The sequence below is a fragment of the Phaenicophaeus curvirostris genome, chromosome 5, assembly GCF_032191515.1.
Source record: "Phaenicophaeus curvirostris isolate KB17595 chromosome 5, BPBGC_Pcur_1.0, whole genome shotgun sequence".
NCBI lineage: Eukaryota > Metazoa > Chordata > Aves > Cuculiformes > Cuculidae > Phaenicophaeus > Phaenicophaeus curvirostris.
This window is the reverse complement of record NC_091396.1, coordinates 22531158-22547753: the sequence shown is the minus strand read 5'-3', so window position 1 is coordinate 22547753 and position 16596 is coordinate 22531158. Positions and strand designations below refer to the sequence as shown.

At 44.7% G+C, this 16596-nt stretch overlaps 1 protein-coding gene across 2 annotated transcripts in view; it reads left to right on the top strand.

Moving 5' to 3' along the window:
* The window catches only part of CD82 (CD82 molecule), a 346751-nt gene extending 334731 nt beyond the window's left edge, over positions 1 to 12020 (top strand). For both annotated transcript variants that reach the window (XM_069857924.1, XM_069857923.1), the window contains exons 4-9: positions 439 to 563; positions 1717 to 1791; positions 6494 to 6601; positions 8696 to 8887; positions 9153 to 9236; positions 9743 to 12020. In XM_069857924.1, the coding sequence (XP_069714025.1) occupies positions 439 to 563; positions 1717 to 1791; positions 6494 to 6601; positions 8696 to 8887; positions 9153 to 9236; positions 9743 to 9820 (662 nt within the window). In that variant the 3' untranslated portion in view covers positions 9821 to 12020. The remainder of the gene's footprint in view (positions 1 to 438; positions 564 to 1716; positions 1792 to 6493; positions 6602 to 8695; positions 8888 to 9152; positions 9237 to 9742) is intronic.
* The last annotated feature ends 4576 nt before the right edge of the window (positions 12021 to 16596 follow it).

Genomic DNA, 16596 nt, shown 5'->3' with positions numbered 1-16596 from the left:
AAGTGAGAAGCCAAACAAAGTTTTTTGGGACTTGGAAAATAAGAGCTTTTGAAGACGACAAAGGGGATTGAACCAAATAGGCAGCAGTAGTGGAGTACAACATACTCTTTCTTACTCTGTCACTCAGAATGTATTCATGAGGGAGTTAAACATTCAGTAAGCAGCTAACTTTCTCTAAACAAGGTTCACTTGTTTGGAGTGACCTTGAGTCTTCCATGCTCCGAGATAAGAAGATCTGCAGATTGGCTTTGAAATTCTTCCTTTATCAGAAGACATCCAGAAGCAGCTTTCTGTCCCTGTGTTCAACACACCTCTGTATATTCCCTTTGGAGAAGACAACAGACTAATATAAATAGATATGTAGGCAGTTCTCTAAATAGTAATGGCAGATGTAGTTTTTGTCAGTAGCTAATTTTGTTGTCTCTCCTGCCCTTACAGAGATGTCATCTCCCTCCCTGAAGACTGCTGCATACATCCTCATTGGTGTTGGGGCTCTCACCATGCTGATGGGGTTCCTGGGCTGTATTGGAGCAGTCAATGAAATCCGATGCCTTTTGGGACTGGTGAGAGAATTCTTGCGATGTTTTAGATCTACCTTTTAATACCTCTCCTGCAAAGTATATGTTGGATGGTAGCTGGGGCTCAAGTCTTCTGGGAATGGTGCTTCTGCGTGGTCAGCTTGGGTCCAATTCTTAATTTGCACGCATTAAATTCTCTAACAGTCAACAGACTGCAGCAGTGGTTCCTCGGACATTACTGATGATGAGCTAATAATTCTGAAATGACAGCAAATGACACTGACATTCTGCAAACAGTGGGTTGAGAACTGCTAACTGAGGAGAGATGTCCCAGGTGACTCTGTACCTTATCCCCAAACCTCAACTTCCCTGTTGGCATTGTGCTTTCAGTGGTGCAAGGACATCAAGGGCAGTGACACGAGACTGACAGTATTCTGCTCGGCTGCAAAGTTCAACTTCTGTGGAAACTGCAAGAGCAGAGGGAGACTTGACTAGGAACACCCTGTGTGTCAGGACCTCTCTTCAAACAGTTCATCTGTAGGGAATTTTCTGTCTATGACAGCTGAGACAACACCAGCTTCACACACCTCAGCCTGCTGCTTGGCTTATTCAGAGCACATATGTATAGGAAACCAAGTATGGCCACATTGTGTGTACTGATATTGGGAACATCTCTTAATGTAATGGTAGTACTTACCACAATTTAAAAGTAACCTCAGATGTCAAACTTCCCTTAAAAGCAGTTTGCTGGTGAGTCATAAATTTAAGAGCCTCAAACAAATTAAATAGCTTTTTTAAAAAAATGTTGACTTTATGTATTATCATTTCTAATTAGGTTTGTAACACTGACTTTTCTTGCTGTGGAGACTTGGGGTAGGCAGGGTCCAACCGATTGAGGTCAGAGTGGATTGGGAATGGAGGTGGATGTGGGTGAGGGAAGCCTCTGCTGGAATGACACATGCAGAGTGTAAACCCTCTCCATCCTAAAGTTTTACTGGTGGGAGAAGTACTGAAGTGCACTGGCTTGATGTGGATGCTTGCACTTAAGCCTTTTACTGGGGAAAGCATTGTTGATAGTAGAGCATATCTTCAGGCAAAGGTGTTGATTCAATATTGTGACTTCTTACTAAATCTTGTGCTATTATGTATAGACCTTTCTCAAGGCAGATAGTGGTCATCTATTCTCTTTTGTTTCCAGTACTTCACCTGCCTGATGGTAATCCTTATAACCCAGGTTTCCGCTGGGTTGGTCATCTACTTCCAGAAAGAAACGGTAAGTTTTGCTTACTATGCATGTTTCCCTTGGTCTTGGGGAACAAAAGACACCTGGAAATTCTTTCTTCCAAGCTGGGCTATACTGTTAGCAGGTATGGTTAGAATCTCCTTTCCTTTACCCCAGCTTAGCCGCTTTGCTATTCAGTTTGTTGCTTCTGTATCTGCCAGCCTCAGGAGTGCTACTTCCTCAAGGATTATGAAGTTCTATTTGATAGCCAGGGTTTATTTTGGAGCAGTGGGAACAGTAAAAAAGAAATTCCTAAAAGGCTTTTGATCACACCTTCTCTTGTTCTTGCTGCAGACTACTGTTCAGGTATGTAGTAGCAGTGATTGCTACCACGTTGTTGGCACTGGTGCCTTGAGGGATTACCAGCATGAGTGATCGGTCTTCTGACTGGCCTCCCTTTCTGAGTCACCTTGTTCCATCCTTTTGGTCCTTCTGCATCTGTACATAAAATTCTTGGAAGGGCTGTCAGTTTCCCCAAGAGCCAACCTGAGCATCTGACAGTTACTGTAATACAGTTTGAGCTTAAAGCAGAGTGGTGTAACATTCTGAAGTGGATCTATGTTAGGAGTGCAGTTTCATAGTCTATGGTTCTAGAGCTCAAATAGGCTTGGTAGTGTAAAAGGAATAACTTTTGAGCTACTTGAGTGCAGTGCAACAGCCTGTCCTGGGTATGGATTCCCTGGCTAGGGCAGTGCCAGGGCAGACAGCCAAGTGTTTGAAAGCTAAACTGGAGCCACACTTCATGCAGTGGGAGCATGTTGCAGCTGTGGAGTCCCTGCTGGATTCTGTCCTGGTATGCAGTTTTCTGGTGCAAGTTGTGGGTAACCCTGTACTGCTGTGTGACTGTATAGCTACACCGATGCATGGCTGTGCTTGCTTCCCCTAAGAAAAACCTCTTACTAGCTTGTTACAGAAAGCAGGTGATTGGGGAAGTTATGGATGAGGCCTGATGGTGAAGTCTGGTGATAGGGAAAGTGCCTGCCCCCTGCATGGCCGATACGTGCTTTGCACAAGTGGCTGTTAGCAGCTGTTGGCGGGTTCCTTGCCAAATGTGGTGGGAATGTAACTTGCTGGACCAAGGGAGAAACTGAAATGTTGGCTGGGTGATCTATGAAGTTACAAGTTTAAACAAGCTGTTGATTCTCAACAAACAGCCCTGACTAATGCAGGGGAGGCGATGTGGGGATGGGCATTCCCCTGTGATGGGGAAATGTGACTTTTTGGACCATGAAATTCCATACCTCTGTTGGTATTTCTCTTCCAGCTGTCACTCTACTTCAGAAAACTCCAGCTTTTGAGCTGTAGCTCTTAATTTCAACCTCAGTCAGACCAGGGAGAGAGTAAAAGTGCTGGGGGTTATTCTGCACAGACATTGGAGCTGGTGTGGCTGAGATCATCACTTGTATGGATCCAGAAGAGTTCTAGGGGAAGCTGGGCTTTGAACAGATGCTCATGTTCAGTCCTCGATCAACAAAACTTATGGAAAAATCTCTTCTGGAGCCCTTCCATTTCAGAGATCCTCTGGACTACCTGCGTAGAGCACTAAGAAAAACTGTTTCAGGAAGGTCTTTGCTGAAACTTCCCAAACACTGGTTTATGTTTGCGGTTCAGTGATTCTCTGTGTGTCGCTCTGCTTCACTTGATGTACGTCATCCCAGGCCAGCTCAGAACACAGTGAAGCAAAAGAAAACTGGTCAAGATCCACTCCCTAGATGTCTATTGTGTTCTTTGTGTGTTTTTCTTTCCTACTTCAGGAACTTGGTTAGATATAAAACCAGGAACAACAAGAGTGGAGGAAAGGATCTCGGATCCAGAATGTAGCAAGCTGATACTTGCTTCTTCACTTCTTGTAACTGCAGGAGAGTAGACAGGATTGTTGTACTCCTCTTTGCCTGCCCTTTTCTTGCTTAGTAGTTACTAAACAGATTCACTTGATGTCTTTGTTGGAATATCCATTCCTTTTCAGTGTCAAAATCCTTCCCCACCCTGACATATGAAAGTGTGCTGAAATAGAGTTAATGTAACTACAAAAGGCTATGCCTGACAGGAAGGCTGCTGCTTTGCCTCGCCCATTGATGTTGCTAGAGGAATGCCCCTTCAGGCTGCAACTGCCCAGTATTACTGAGAGGGTGTTCATGCAGTATCCATTTCCCGACATCTGTTCGTGACCAAAGCTGCTGTGGGGTGAGGTTTTTTAGGAACAACAAAATAGTAATGTCACAAATGTTGCAAATGGCACTCTACTTTGAATTAAATGTTATCACTCATCTACAGCTGGTGGATAACAAGCCCCTAAACCTACCAGAGCCTGGGCAAGGTCTCTCGGCCTACTTCACAGAGTTTTCTGCAGCTTGGCTCCAAATGTCTTGAGTGAAAGAGAGCAGTGGTCTTTTGGGAATTGTCCTACTTGCTAGCTATTGTTTGCAGCAAACAGACCTGCGTGCAGCGACTTGCCTGGGACTATAGACTATGCATTAGTTTCAGAATCTGAAGTGTCTAGGGGATGACAGCCCCCTCCTGGATTTTGAGCCTATTTTTTGTGTGCAGGTTAGATGCTAATAAATGCTGGGGGAAGGATCTAGCTTTAGTCTTGTACAGAGGGACAGGATAGATTATCTATGGTGCCTGACACTAGAAGAAGCCTGTGTGATTCATTCTGAGTCTGGAATCAAGGACCTATGCTCTTGCCTCTGGTGTTGAGCTTTCACTGGCTCCCTCTTCAGTAAGCCTGTGTGAAGGAGAGACTGACAGCCCTGCTGATTTCTGGCAGTGGTCAGTGGCTCTGGTGCCTAGGCTTAGAATGCCTCTGCATGTGGTGGTGGGGATGTGCCTTCTGACACCAGTCTAGCTAGACCTGGGAAACAGCAGGAGCCCAGAAAACAAGGGTAGTAATTTCTTGGAGCAATCATGCTCCACACAGCACTGAGTCCCAATAGGCCTTAAATGCATGAAGAGGGTGAGGATGTTGAAAGCCTGCCTAAGTGTTTGATGTGCCTTTCTAGTTTGTTATTCAGTTTTTCTTTACCGAGTGCAGATAAATGATCAGTGTTTCCCCTTTGGGCTGCTCTGCTAGATAAACCTGTGAACAAGCTGCCTCTGTGTGTGCCCTGCAGGGCTGTGTTGTTGTTTGTGTAATACCACGCCTTTCTGCAGTTGCTTTCTGAAACACCTAAGAATGCCTGAATTTTACTTTAACTGAAATGCCTCACTTTTTGAAATCAGATTTGTTTGTAAGATTTCTTGCCTGTTCTTCTGCAAGAGTAGAGGAAGAGCAGAAATATGGCTTCCTTATGCAGCTGTGATTGGGGACATCTAATTCAGTCCCTATCTCAGCTTCTGGGGGGGTCCTGGGATACAGAACGGACGCACTGCCTGGGATTCTTGCAGAAGTGACCCAAGAATCTATCTTGCCTTAATAGCTAAGAGCTTTGAGGGGTCCAGGGTAGGGCCACAAACCCAGCTCTCCTTGCCTCTCTCTCTACGTGTGGAGCAGCAATGTGCAGAAGTGAGGGTGGAAACTCAGAGGTTCACTAACTGATTAGGCTTATGGCAGCAACCAAGGCTAATCTCATTAGTGAGAACCAGGTCAGGTTGCCTTGATTTGAAGGGAAAGAAAAGGGGAAGTGAACTAATTAAAAGGGGAAGAGCTAGACATCATGAGAAGAAAGATCATCCAACTCCCATCTGTCTGGCCTGACACAGTTGATCTCAGTGAGCTGAACTACAATTTTGCCATTGCAGAAGAGAGAGAGCCCCTTGTGATCTCTCAGTTTTATATCAGGTATGACATACATAGGATGGAATACTTCACTCAGTTTGGGGTCACCTGTCCTGTTCACCTCTCCCTGCAGGTGTGGCCTTTTTTTGCCAGCTCAAGGACGGCCTTGGTTAATATAGGAATAGGTACAAGCACTGACCTTTCTGCATGCCAGTGTCCTGCTACCACTTCTAGAAAGAACCCTGTGTGAAAAACATGCAGTTAGCTTTCAGAAAATGAAGTTACTTACATGAGACTTAGCTGAAGTTATAAACTGATCCTACTTTAATTCAAACCACAATAGTTTTGTTTACTTTTGCCTAGAAAAAGCTCTTCTTAACAAGAAATGCCACCTGGTCATCATAGTTGGACCTTATCTTGGTAAACCTATTCTGTATTTCATCCTATTGATCGTATTTATTGCCTTTTCACAAAAGCATAGACAAAACTGTACAGTAAGGTATTGAAGGTTAGTCTGTAGGATTTGTCACTGCCTGGCTGCTTTTTACCTTTCAGCATTGCTTTGTGTACCTGTTAAATGCTTCTTTTCCAATGATTTTAATTGTGATTCTACATATCTCTTTGCTGCAACTTAAATAGTTCTATTGTGCGAGTGTGATAGCCTGTGCATCTGTTAACTGTTGCCTTTTGATCCTCTGAAGAAGGTCTAAGGAGAAGCTACTGACTATTCCACTCTGTCCACAGTTTGTTTCTGCTCTAGTATCATTTACTGGAGCTAGAGCAGAAGAAAATATTTTCCTGTTCATGACAATAAGTCCCTGTTTTTCTCCAATGTGGGGAAGATGGACCCCATGGACCCACAGCAGGCCTAACACATGTGATAGGGAGGGTTGTTATGTATGCTAAGCCCTGAAGAAGAAGCTACAAAGAATTAATTAATCTAAGTCTCTGGCCTTTTTTTGTTTACCTTACCAGCTGAAAGAAGAGGTGTCCCACATAGTTGAAAATCTGATTGAAAATTATGACCCTTTGAAGGATGATCAGAGGAACTTACAAGATGTATGGGACTACGTGCAAAGACAGGTGAGTCATGGGGGGCAGCAAGAGGCAGACTGCGCTATTCCAGTGCAGTAAATGACCTTTAAAACTAGACTGAGGACAGGGAAACAGGTATTGCAAGAGGCAACACTAGCACATTCTTCTGGCTGATCTACAAAGTTGCCTGTGAGGTTTGGTGCATACTAGAAAAGTATCTTTCTTCCTATGGCTAAATAAGACCCTGAACCATTCCTGTATGCTGGCTGTTAAGGCTAGCTAGTACTGGCTGCATACCCTATTGTATTCTGGCCTACGAAATGGCACTCCAACACTTCTCTTTGTCTGCAGGACCTCCAGAATACATGTGTGAAAAAGCCACAGTACATACTGTTTCTGTAGCAAGTAAAGCCCCTAGCTTTGCCAGGCAAGTCAGCAGTGCTGCCTGTCTTACTACTTGAAGCATGTTTCTTGCTTATTGTGATGGCTCATCTGCAAGTGTCAGCTTTCTTGGGAACCATCCAACTGCCTATGGTTTCTGGTTTTGCATGAGAGTCAGCACTTGAGCAACTAAGTCAATGTTCAGGCACAACGCTGGATTCATGATAGCTGTTTACTGCCAAACCACAAGCTTGGCTGGCTGTTGTGGTTAAATACATGCCCAGCATGGGACTGATATGTAGTAAGTACAAGTACTAATGTTTTCTTCTGTCTGTTCTTCAGTCTTCGAGACACTGTCCTGCAGTATTTCTTCTCTGTGGAGGGAAAATTATTAACAGTGTAGTTGCAACTCCTTGCTCGTCCTGGTGTGGGTGTTCAGCTGTTTGTACATCTGCTCTCCTGTCATCTTGGACTGAAACATTACATTTCCTTTCTGACTATAGGGGGATTTCCCCTAAACTTCTAGCTCAAATTTAGTAGACTGAAACATTACGTTTCCTTTCCAAGCATAAGGGGATTTCCCCTAAACTTCTAGCTCAAATTTGATAGCCTTTCTGCTCTGTACCACTGGAAGCTGTGCTTAAGATAAGATCCTAGTCTTTGCTGGACTTCCCGATGTGCTTTCCTCTCCAGCAACTGCAGTTTTATCACGTGGCTGTATAGGAATGTAAATGTTTCTTCAGATGGAAAACTTTTCTCATCCTATCATCCGGCCAGTCTCAACTGCAGCCATATGGATGCAAACTTGTGACTTGCTGGGACTCAGCAGCCTGTCAACGCCATCGTGTGGTGGCTGCTCGTGTCCCCCCAGGGGCCACAGCTATGATCAGTGATGCCTTGCAATTGGGAACCAGAAAATGAAAAGTTCCTGCTTCATGTCTGCTCAAAAAACATGTTACTTAAATAAAAATGAAGTCTTAGCGTTTAAGCCTATGGAAATGGCATAACTCATGGAAGATTAGGTGGTTGTCCTTTTGATATGTGTTTGAATACATAGGATGTCTTGTTAGTGCATTAATCTCTTGCCTGCCTTGCTTCTCCCTCACTAAATCAATTCATGATGATGAACAGGAGGGACTGAGAAAACCTCTCAAAATGTGTCACATGACAACTGCCCTCCTCCAGCTGACACACCAGTAACACCTGTTTTGTGCTTTTGCTTCTGTTAAGTATGGTCACTTGTAGGAGAGGTTTGCTAGTAATTAGTCTGCAAAGACTAATCAAAATTACATTCTGTAGAATTGATGTCAAGCTTCACGGCCTGCTGAAATCTGGATATCTAGAACTCATGCAGTAAGATTTGAGGAGTCATATTCTAGCATGACTGGTGCGCTAGAACTTTTTGGATGGCCTGTGCGTATTATAGTCCATTATGCTCAAAGTCTGCTAGAAGTAGCACTTTAACTTTTATCTTGCTAGCAGAGTGAACGGTTGGACTCGATGATCCGGTGGGTCTCTTCCAACCTGGTTATTCTGTGATTCTGTGATTCTGTAATAATGGCCCTGTCTTCTCTATGGCCTTATACATAGGTTATCTGGTAACCAGGGTGATGCTCTCATGTAACTAATTCATGAAAACTGTATGGCCTGACTGTTGCTACAGGGAGACCTCCTGTGTGCTTCTACCTCCACTGCCTGTTTTCATGTTCAGTACATTACCAGTGCAAAGTGTAACATCATAATGATCTCTCTGCTTATTAGATTGCCTGCTGTGGCTGGACTGACGCAAAGGACTGGGAAAATAATAGGATTCTTATCAACCAAAGCATGACTGAGTATCCCTGCTCCTGCTCCAACAGCTCCAAGAACCTTCAGGTAGATAGCGGTTTCTGTAATCTGGATGTCCCTGTCAACGGCACTGCAACGTCTGCCGACTGGCCTGTTCATGAGCAGGTGAGTGGGTATATCTGGGCCCTGTGAAGCTTCCGCTGGAGATACCTTGTCTTTGCTCATCTAGGAATTACTTAGGATACTTTATTAATATCAGTGGAAATCGGGGTAAACAGGGGGAGGGCTTTTCCCCTTTTCTGCTAAAGCTACTGTGAAGCTTGGTATAGCATGTAACTGAGATAATTTCTGCAAATACAGGGTTATGGATTTTCTGTCTTGAGATACTTAATTCATATTTCTTTCCCTTATGACCATGTTTTCTTCACAGGGATGCATGGATGGTGTAGAGAAGTGGTTGAAGGACAACCTTGGTGTCATTCTTGGGGTCTGCACTGGTGTTGCTGTTATAGAGGTAACTCACTCCTGGACATGAATCTATATCATCTTACCATGCAGACTCTTTTAAAGATAAGGCTATTTTTTTCGAGAAACAGACACATGGTTTCATGGCAATGCAGTCTTAGCACTTGGTTGTCTACCTGGAGCTTTGAACTGCTGCTTTTATTGATTATATTAAAAATTGAACAAAGCTCTGTCTACTTGTGGCTCCTGCTGCTGTACCTGATGCTTGGCATTTACTGCATGTGTAATCAAGGAGAATGAGACAAGCAACATCCCACTAGTGAGATCCCACTTGTTGCCTTGAAAAGCCCATAACAGATTCCAGATGAAGGCACATCTTTTTGCAGCAAAATATTTTTGTCATCCTGGTTATTGCATTTATCTTGCATTTACTTATTCATCTCTGTGGTATCATTAAAAGGAGACCACTGTATTCTGCTCCCCTGTACCACCCTTTCTTCCCACCTTATCTGTCTGGTTGCTGATTTTGTTCCCATTTTTCATTACTTATTCCAGCTGCTGGGGATGATACTGTCTGTTTCACTCTGCAAGAACATACACAGCGAAGACTACACCAAAGTGCCCAAGTCTTGAGTTGGCTGACTCCAGAGCTACGGCACCACAGAGAAAGGAGAAAACGGAATGTTCCTGCCTCATACCCAGACTGTCCAACCATTGACCATAATTCCTGTGACATCCCATTTCTGATACCACTCTGCTAAGAACTGTTAGAGCTGCAAATACAGCCTGATATTCTGGCAATAGGGCCCTTGGGCTACCTGCATCATGCCTCTGGATTATTTCTACTTCAAGAAGCAGAACTTAACCGTCTTATCACATGAGACACCAATTAACCTGCGGGGACAATACTTTCGCTGCCTGATCTGTGTTAAACAGTCCTATTCTTATTTCCAATCTACAATCCACTGGGCCTAACATACAAAAAGCCCTCTCCTCCCTTATTCTCCTCCCACACATCTTTTTCCCTTATCCCTAGAAGGTCCCATCTTTTTGTCCCATGAGTCAGGATTGCTGTTGAGATTCCAGTGCTTTGGTAGCTTCACGTATTTCACTGACTTGTGGTAACTTGTTGTGCTTTATAGACCTTTTCCTTCCTTGCCGTGAACCTGATTCAGCTCCTGCTGTGAATTTTCCAGCCTAGGCTCGCATCTGAAATAACAAGCACTACCCTCAATATTAGCTTGTGGAGTCAGTTATGCCTTGCCTTAAGCAGAGCTCTTCCCTTTGAATGTGATGAGAAGCCACGGGGAGGGAGCCAAGCCTACATATTCCTAGTGTGGCCTGGCAGATTGTGGTGGTGGTCGACTGCTTCTGGTATGGGTCCTTTGGGCTCTGGATTTGACACTTACATATTTCTCCCACTTGCCTCTCTACCTTTCCTTTTCCCCTAGCACTGCTTTGCTGTCTCTGGTCAGCTTGGAGGCACTTCAGAGACTTCTGCATAGTGTGAACTCAGTCCCAGGCTGGCTCTGCTGCTCGCATTCTTGGGTTGCCAACTTTTGTATAGGTTATGATTAACTTAATTCTTCCCCTGCCCCCTTTATAAACATTAAATTTGTTAGCTGTGGTTTTTAATTATGAATATGGAGGGATCTGACAGGATTGCTGATGCTGTATATTGGGTTTATCACTGCTAGCAGCACCCAGTTTAGGTTCTACAGTTTGGATACAAGTTTGGTTGCTTTTATTTCAGTTGTCTGGTCTTCTGACTGTGCTGCAGTTGGGAGCCACAGCTGTATCCTGAGGGCTGGCTGGAGTGCAAGTACTGCAGCAGATAAGTAGCTGGTTCTGCAATCATGCAGTAGGAAATGTATGTGAAAAACAGTGCCCAGACTTCTTAGATGTGGGAGCTGGGTGCAAATCCTCAGTCTTGGGCACAATGGATTTCCTGCAGTTGCATGTGCGTTCCATCTCCCTGACAGGAAGAAGCTTTATGAGAGAGAAGTGGATGGTCCTTGCTTGAGACCTGAAGCAAGGTACTTGCTAAGAGAACCTTTGCCTTACAGAGGTGATCTCAGAACTGTCTGTTCTCAGGGGTGGGGTTGGTAGAAATGACCTAATAGCAGTTCAAAGGGATGGCTTCGCTACCTACTCAGTCTTCCTTCTGGGAAAAAAGGTTTGTGCAGGGAATTAGGACCACAGCTGTGGGCCCCCGCTCTGTCCTTATCTCTGGACACAGCAGTTATTGGGGAGAGTAGATACGCCTGGGCAACGGTTGTTTATGGAGGTCGGTAAGGCTTTGCTATTTTGAGACACTTGCCCCCTCCTGCACAGACCCTTCAAGTTGACCTTTGCTATAGCAGAAGGCACTGTTTTTAGCAGTAAAGCTTGCTAGCTTTTGTAGAACAAAATCTATTCCCTAATGTGTTCTTATTTGTAAGATTTCTGTTTGGTTACAGATGCCAATGCTGAGCAGCAAGTAAAAAGGAGCCCATGCTGGATTTCCTTTTGATTTCTTTTTGACTGTTTTTAGCAACAGCTTCCTACTGGAAGAAATGCATGTACAGATATATAAGTCTAGAGGGTGAATATTTCTGTAATAAAGACTTTGCTAAAAAAAATTATCTCTGTCTACGACTGGTGCTTTGCAGTGGTTTCCCCTTGCTTCCTTTCCATCCCCTTCTGCTTACGTGTAAATCACTGACCCCTTGTTTGTTCAAGGTAGCAAAGAGCCTGTCAAAAGCTATTCTGAGGCTCATGTGCGAGATCAGTGTGGTCTGTGAAGATACTGCCCAGCAGTGGGAGGTGACAATTTTCGTAGGGTGTGTTCTAAAGTAAACTTTGCCTGGTTTTTGAAGTAGGGTGACCTGACTGAGTGATAGTTCCTTTGAATTACATACTGTCTCCTAAGCTAAGTGATCTTTGTATTTGAAGATGTCACTTCAAATCATATGCCTCAGGGGACTAACTCTGACAAAACATAAGCTTGCTGCTATGCCCACAGTGTGTGCAGCTCTTGCTAGCTTAGTGTTATCATTTTTTTTCCTCTTCCTGCTTGCCTTTGGTAGGCTCCTGCCTCCAGGCTACTATTTCAAAAAGATTTCTCAACCCCTGCTCTGCCACTTCGAGGAGGAAGAAAGCTGAGGTAGTCACTTTTGTAGGTAATGCCACCACACACTGGGTTTGATTGTAAAGCTCTTGAGAAGTAGATAGAGCAACTGTATGAATTTTCTTGCCTCCCTCGGCTAAGCAGTTGAGAAGTGGATATGAGATGGATCTCAAAATTCATTGAGGTCCTGCTTTGTGATGATGTTTCTCGCCATTTTTCATTTCTTCATGATGAGAGTGTGAGGCACTGGAACAGGTTGCCCTGGGAACTTGTGGCTGCCCCATCCCTAGAGATGTTCAAGGCCAGGCCGAATGGGGCCTTGAGCAGCCTGATCTAGTGGGACATGTTCCACCCCATCACAGGGGGGTAGGAACTAGATGATCTTTAAGGTCCTTTCCAACCCAAACTATTCCATGATTCTATGAATTAAAATGGCTGTCCTTAAAAGGACTTTTGTTAGTGTGCTAATGGAGTCTGGAGCTGTTGCTTTAGGAAGTAATAAGCATGACTTAAGTCCTCAGACACATTTGAAACAGACTGAAGTTCATAGAATCATAGAATAACCAGGTTGGAAGAGACCCACCGGATCATCGAGTCCAACCATTCCTATCAAACACTAAAACGTGCCCCTTAGCACCTCGTCCACCCATGCCTTAAATACCTCCAGGGAAGGTGAATCAACTACCTCCCTGGGCAGCCTGTTCCAGTGCCCAATGACCCTTTCTGTGAAGAATTTTTTCCTAATGTCCAGCCTAAATCTCCCCTGGCGGAGCTTGAGGCCATTCCCTCTTGTCCTGTCCCCTGTCACTTGGGAGAAGAGGCCAGCTCCCTCCTCTCTACAACCTCCTTTCAGGTAGTGGTAGAGAGCAATGAGGTCTCCCCTCAGCCTCCTCTTCTCCAGGCTAAACAATCCCAGCTCCCTCAGCTGCTCCTCATAATTCTTGTTCTCCAGTCCCTTCACCAGCTTCTTTGCTCTTCTTTGGACTCGCTCCAGAGCCTCAACGTCCTTCTTGTGGTGAGGGGCCCAGAACTGAACACAGTATTCGAGATGTGATCTCACCAGTGCCGAGTACAGAGGCAGAATAACCTCTCTGGACCTGCTGATCACACCGTTTCTGATACAAGCCAGGATGCCATTGGCCTTTTTGGCCACCTGGGCACACTGCTGGCTCACGTTCAGTCCGCTGTTAATCAACACCCCCAGGTCCTTCTCCAGGCAGCTTACTAGCCACTCTTCCCCTAGTCTGTAGCACTGCACAGGATTGTTATGCCCCAAGTGCAGGATCCAGCACATGGCTTTGTTGAATCTCATGCCATTGGCCTCAGCCCAGTGGTCCATACTGTTCAGATCACTTTGGAGAGCCTCCCTATCCTCCAGCAGACTGACACTACCTCCCAGCTTAGTGCCATCTGCAAACTTATTAAGGAACTTGGTGAGGAACTTAGGCTTGGAACTTTAATATAGTTCCAACCCTCCTGCCATTAGCAGGGATGTATCCACTAGACCAGGTGGCTGAAAGCCCCATCCAACCTGGCCTTGAACACTTCCAGGGATGGGTCCCTCTGGACTCGCTCCAGAGCCTCAACATCCTTCTTGTGGTGAGGGGCACAAAACTGAACACAGTATTCAAGGAGTGGTCTCACCAGTGCCGAGTTTGCAGTTTTGCAGAGAAGAAAGTGCTGGGGTGCTACTATCAAACACTAGTGGCAACTGTTCTAAAGTCAAGACTTTACCCTTACCAGCTGAGCACAGTGCAAGAGGTGCTTAAATGGATCTTGCACCCACAGTAGCATGCAATGATCTGTTTGATCTATGAGTACAACTTGTTCTTTTAGTCTGTCCTGGGCTATGTTGAAGGAAAACGTGACTCTTGATCGTATGGCACATCCCCTCTTTCTGGCTGTTTCCCTGGAGCACCCTGCTTTGATCAAGTGGCAATGCTTCCCCAAGGCGTCGTGATTTAAAGGGCTACACTTGACAAAGCTACCAAACCTCACCACATACCTGCTAGGTGTGGAAGAGTACTGCTGGCTCTCCGTCGGCCTGATATGAAGGTGGATGGAGAAAGGAGAGAAGATGAGGACTGCTTCTTGTCACCAGCCTGGGTCCACAACTGCCCGAGCTCTGTGGAAACCAGTTGCCTTTGGCCACTGGAGGGAGATGTTTCACCAAGAAAAGTCAGCCCGGGTGCTGCAGTGTCGGCTGCCTCGGCTGGTCCCTGGGTGCTGAGATGATGACGCTGATCACTTCCTTCTGGTCCTACTTACTCCTGGCAGTGGAGTAGCTAAAATGACTTGTAATTACAATTGTATTCTTCTTGTAAACTATTTATGCTGCGTGCTTGGCATTTTTAGGGATAATTTTCCTTTCCATTTCTTGGAGCAGCACACAGTTGGATATAATGTTGCATGTCTTCCACTACTGTATATGGGTTGTTCTTGCTTGTTGGGTTTCTGCTGTAATTACCTCTGGAAGTTGAAGATAGCACGAGGAGCTTCTCCTGTCATTTCTTTCCTTGTCCCCATCTTTTTCCTGTTTCATTCTATCCTCATTTCCTTTCTGTGGTCAGCCCCGAGGAGAAGGAGACAGCATTTGATGTCTATTAACCTGATTATAAAAAAAAAAAAAGGATTCCAGGAAGAAAGTCCCCAGCCTTCAGTGAGCAAGGAACCTGCTGCTGCTTCTTGGGACAGGCTCTCAGCTCATCTCCAGAACTAAAGGTTTGCTGTTGGAACTAAAAATCAGAATATCACTCAGACATCTTGGGAGCTGCAATGTTTCTGTAGCAACACCCCTGGTGCCAACCTCTGCAGTAGCTCAGCAGATGGAAGCATTTTGTGCATAACCAATAAGTTGCTATATTGCTGTCCCAGGCCAAGAATTATTATTGCAAGAGTATAGTTGTGACCCCCCCCCCCCCCGTGGCTTTAAGTAAGGCCCCTAGTAATGAACTGGTGACATTCCTTATTCTGTGTGATCATGAGGAACTCAAGAAGCTTCTATAATTCTTCCTGTGAGATGTTTCTTCCCTTCTGGAAGGGGAAGAATTGTATTAGCTGGAGTGGGTGTGGGTAACCCTAAAGGCTGCAATGCATTTTGTTTTCTGTGAGGGTTTCTGCATGGTACATACTCATTTGTAACATATGGCAGCTGGTTTTTTTTGTCTGTAACTATCGCATAGGTGGTGATATGGCTGGTCCCTGCCTGCTTTGCTCAGGAATTGAGGCTGAATTTGGTAGACTTCTGATTTCAGAAACAATCTGATTTCTGGCTGCTGAAGGACAAGCAGGCTGCGAGTAGTGGCAAGTAGGACTCTGTAGAGGAAGGTGAGGAAGAGCAGCTACAGGGGCTCATTGTGGAAAAGCCTGAGGACCTTGGGATTCTCACAAATGCATTTTCACAGCCAATTGCTGCCATGCAATGCCATAAATGGAGAACATACCTTCAATTATTCATGGTCTGGCTCTAACCCATTAGCCGCTGAAACTCTTGGCTCTAGCCTTGGCCTTTTATTACAAATAATAAATTCCAGTTAGCAGCTAGGATTTCTGAATGATGTCTTAAGCCAGGTTGACACTAAAAACTTGTTTGTGTAAAATCTACTAACATGGAAGTCTTCAAATGCTTGTAAACTGGAAAAAGGTCCCTAGCAAACCTATGCCATTACCGAATGAAAGCTATTAGGAAAATGTTGCTAGTAAAGCTGCTATGTGTGCTTTAGTCATTATAAACAGTTTCTAGTAGGCATGTGCTGGTAGAGTGCATGCAATTTCTTGCCTTGGGGAAAGGCTCTTCTACCAAACATGGGCAATTACCTCTGAAACAGATTGTGTAACCTTAGCTATACATTCACACTTCTTGTAGGTGTAAATTTTCTGGCTCCTCCCTTCTACACTCCTAATAATACAATTGGCTGGGGTTTGTGTGTACTTTTTGGGTTTTGTGGGGAGGGATTAGGGGAATACTGAATACTCTGTATCTAAAGAAAAGTTATTCTCAATTCTCCGGGCAAAATTATCACCCCCATTTAGAATAGGAGTTTAAAAGAAGTATAAGGTTTCAAGAAACATGTTCTTGAAGAGGTGTGGAATCTGACAGGAAAGATCCTACTTTAGTCTGTGCTTTAGCCCACAAGGATAGTATCTGCACACACTTCAATTAAATTTCTTTCTGTTTTCTTTCCTATGCCTGTCACTAATGAATGGCATCATGAGGTGGCTAGTCTGTCCACAACAATCCAAAGACAAGCAGAAAATACAGAAACCTACTTCCACAACCACAACAAGTCCCATCTCTAGG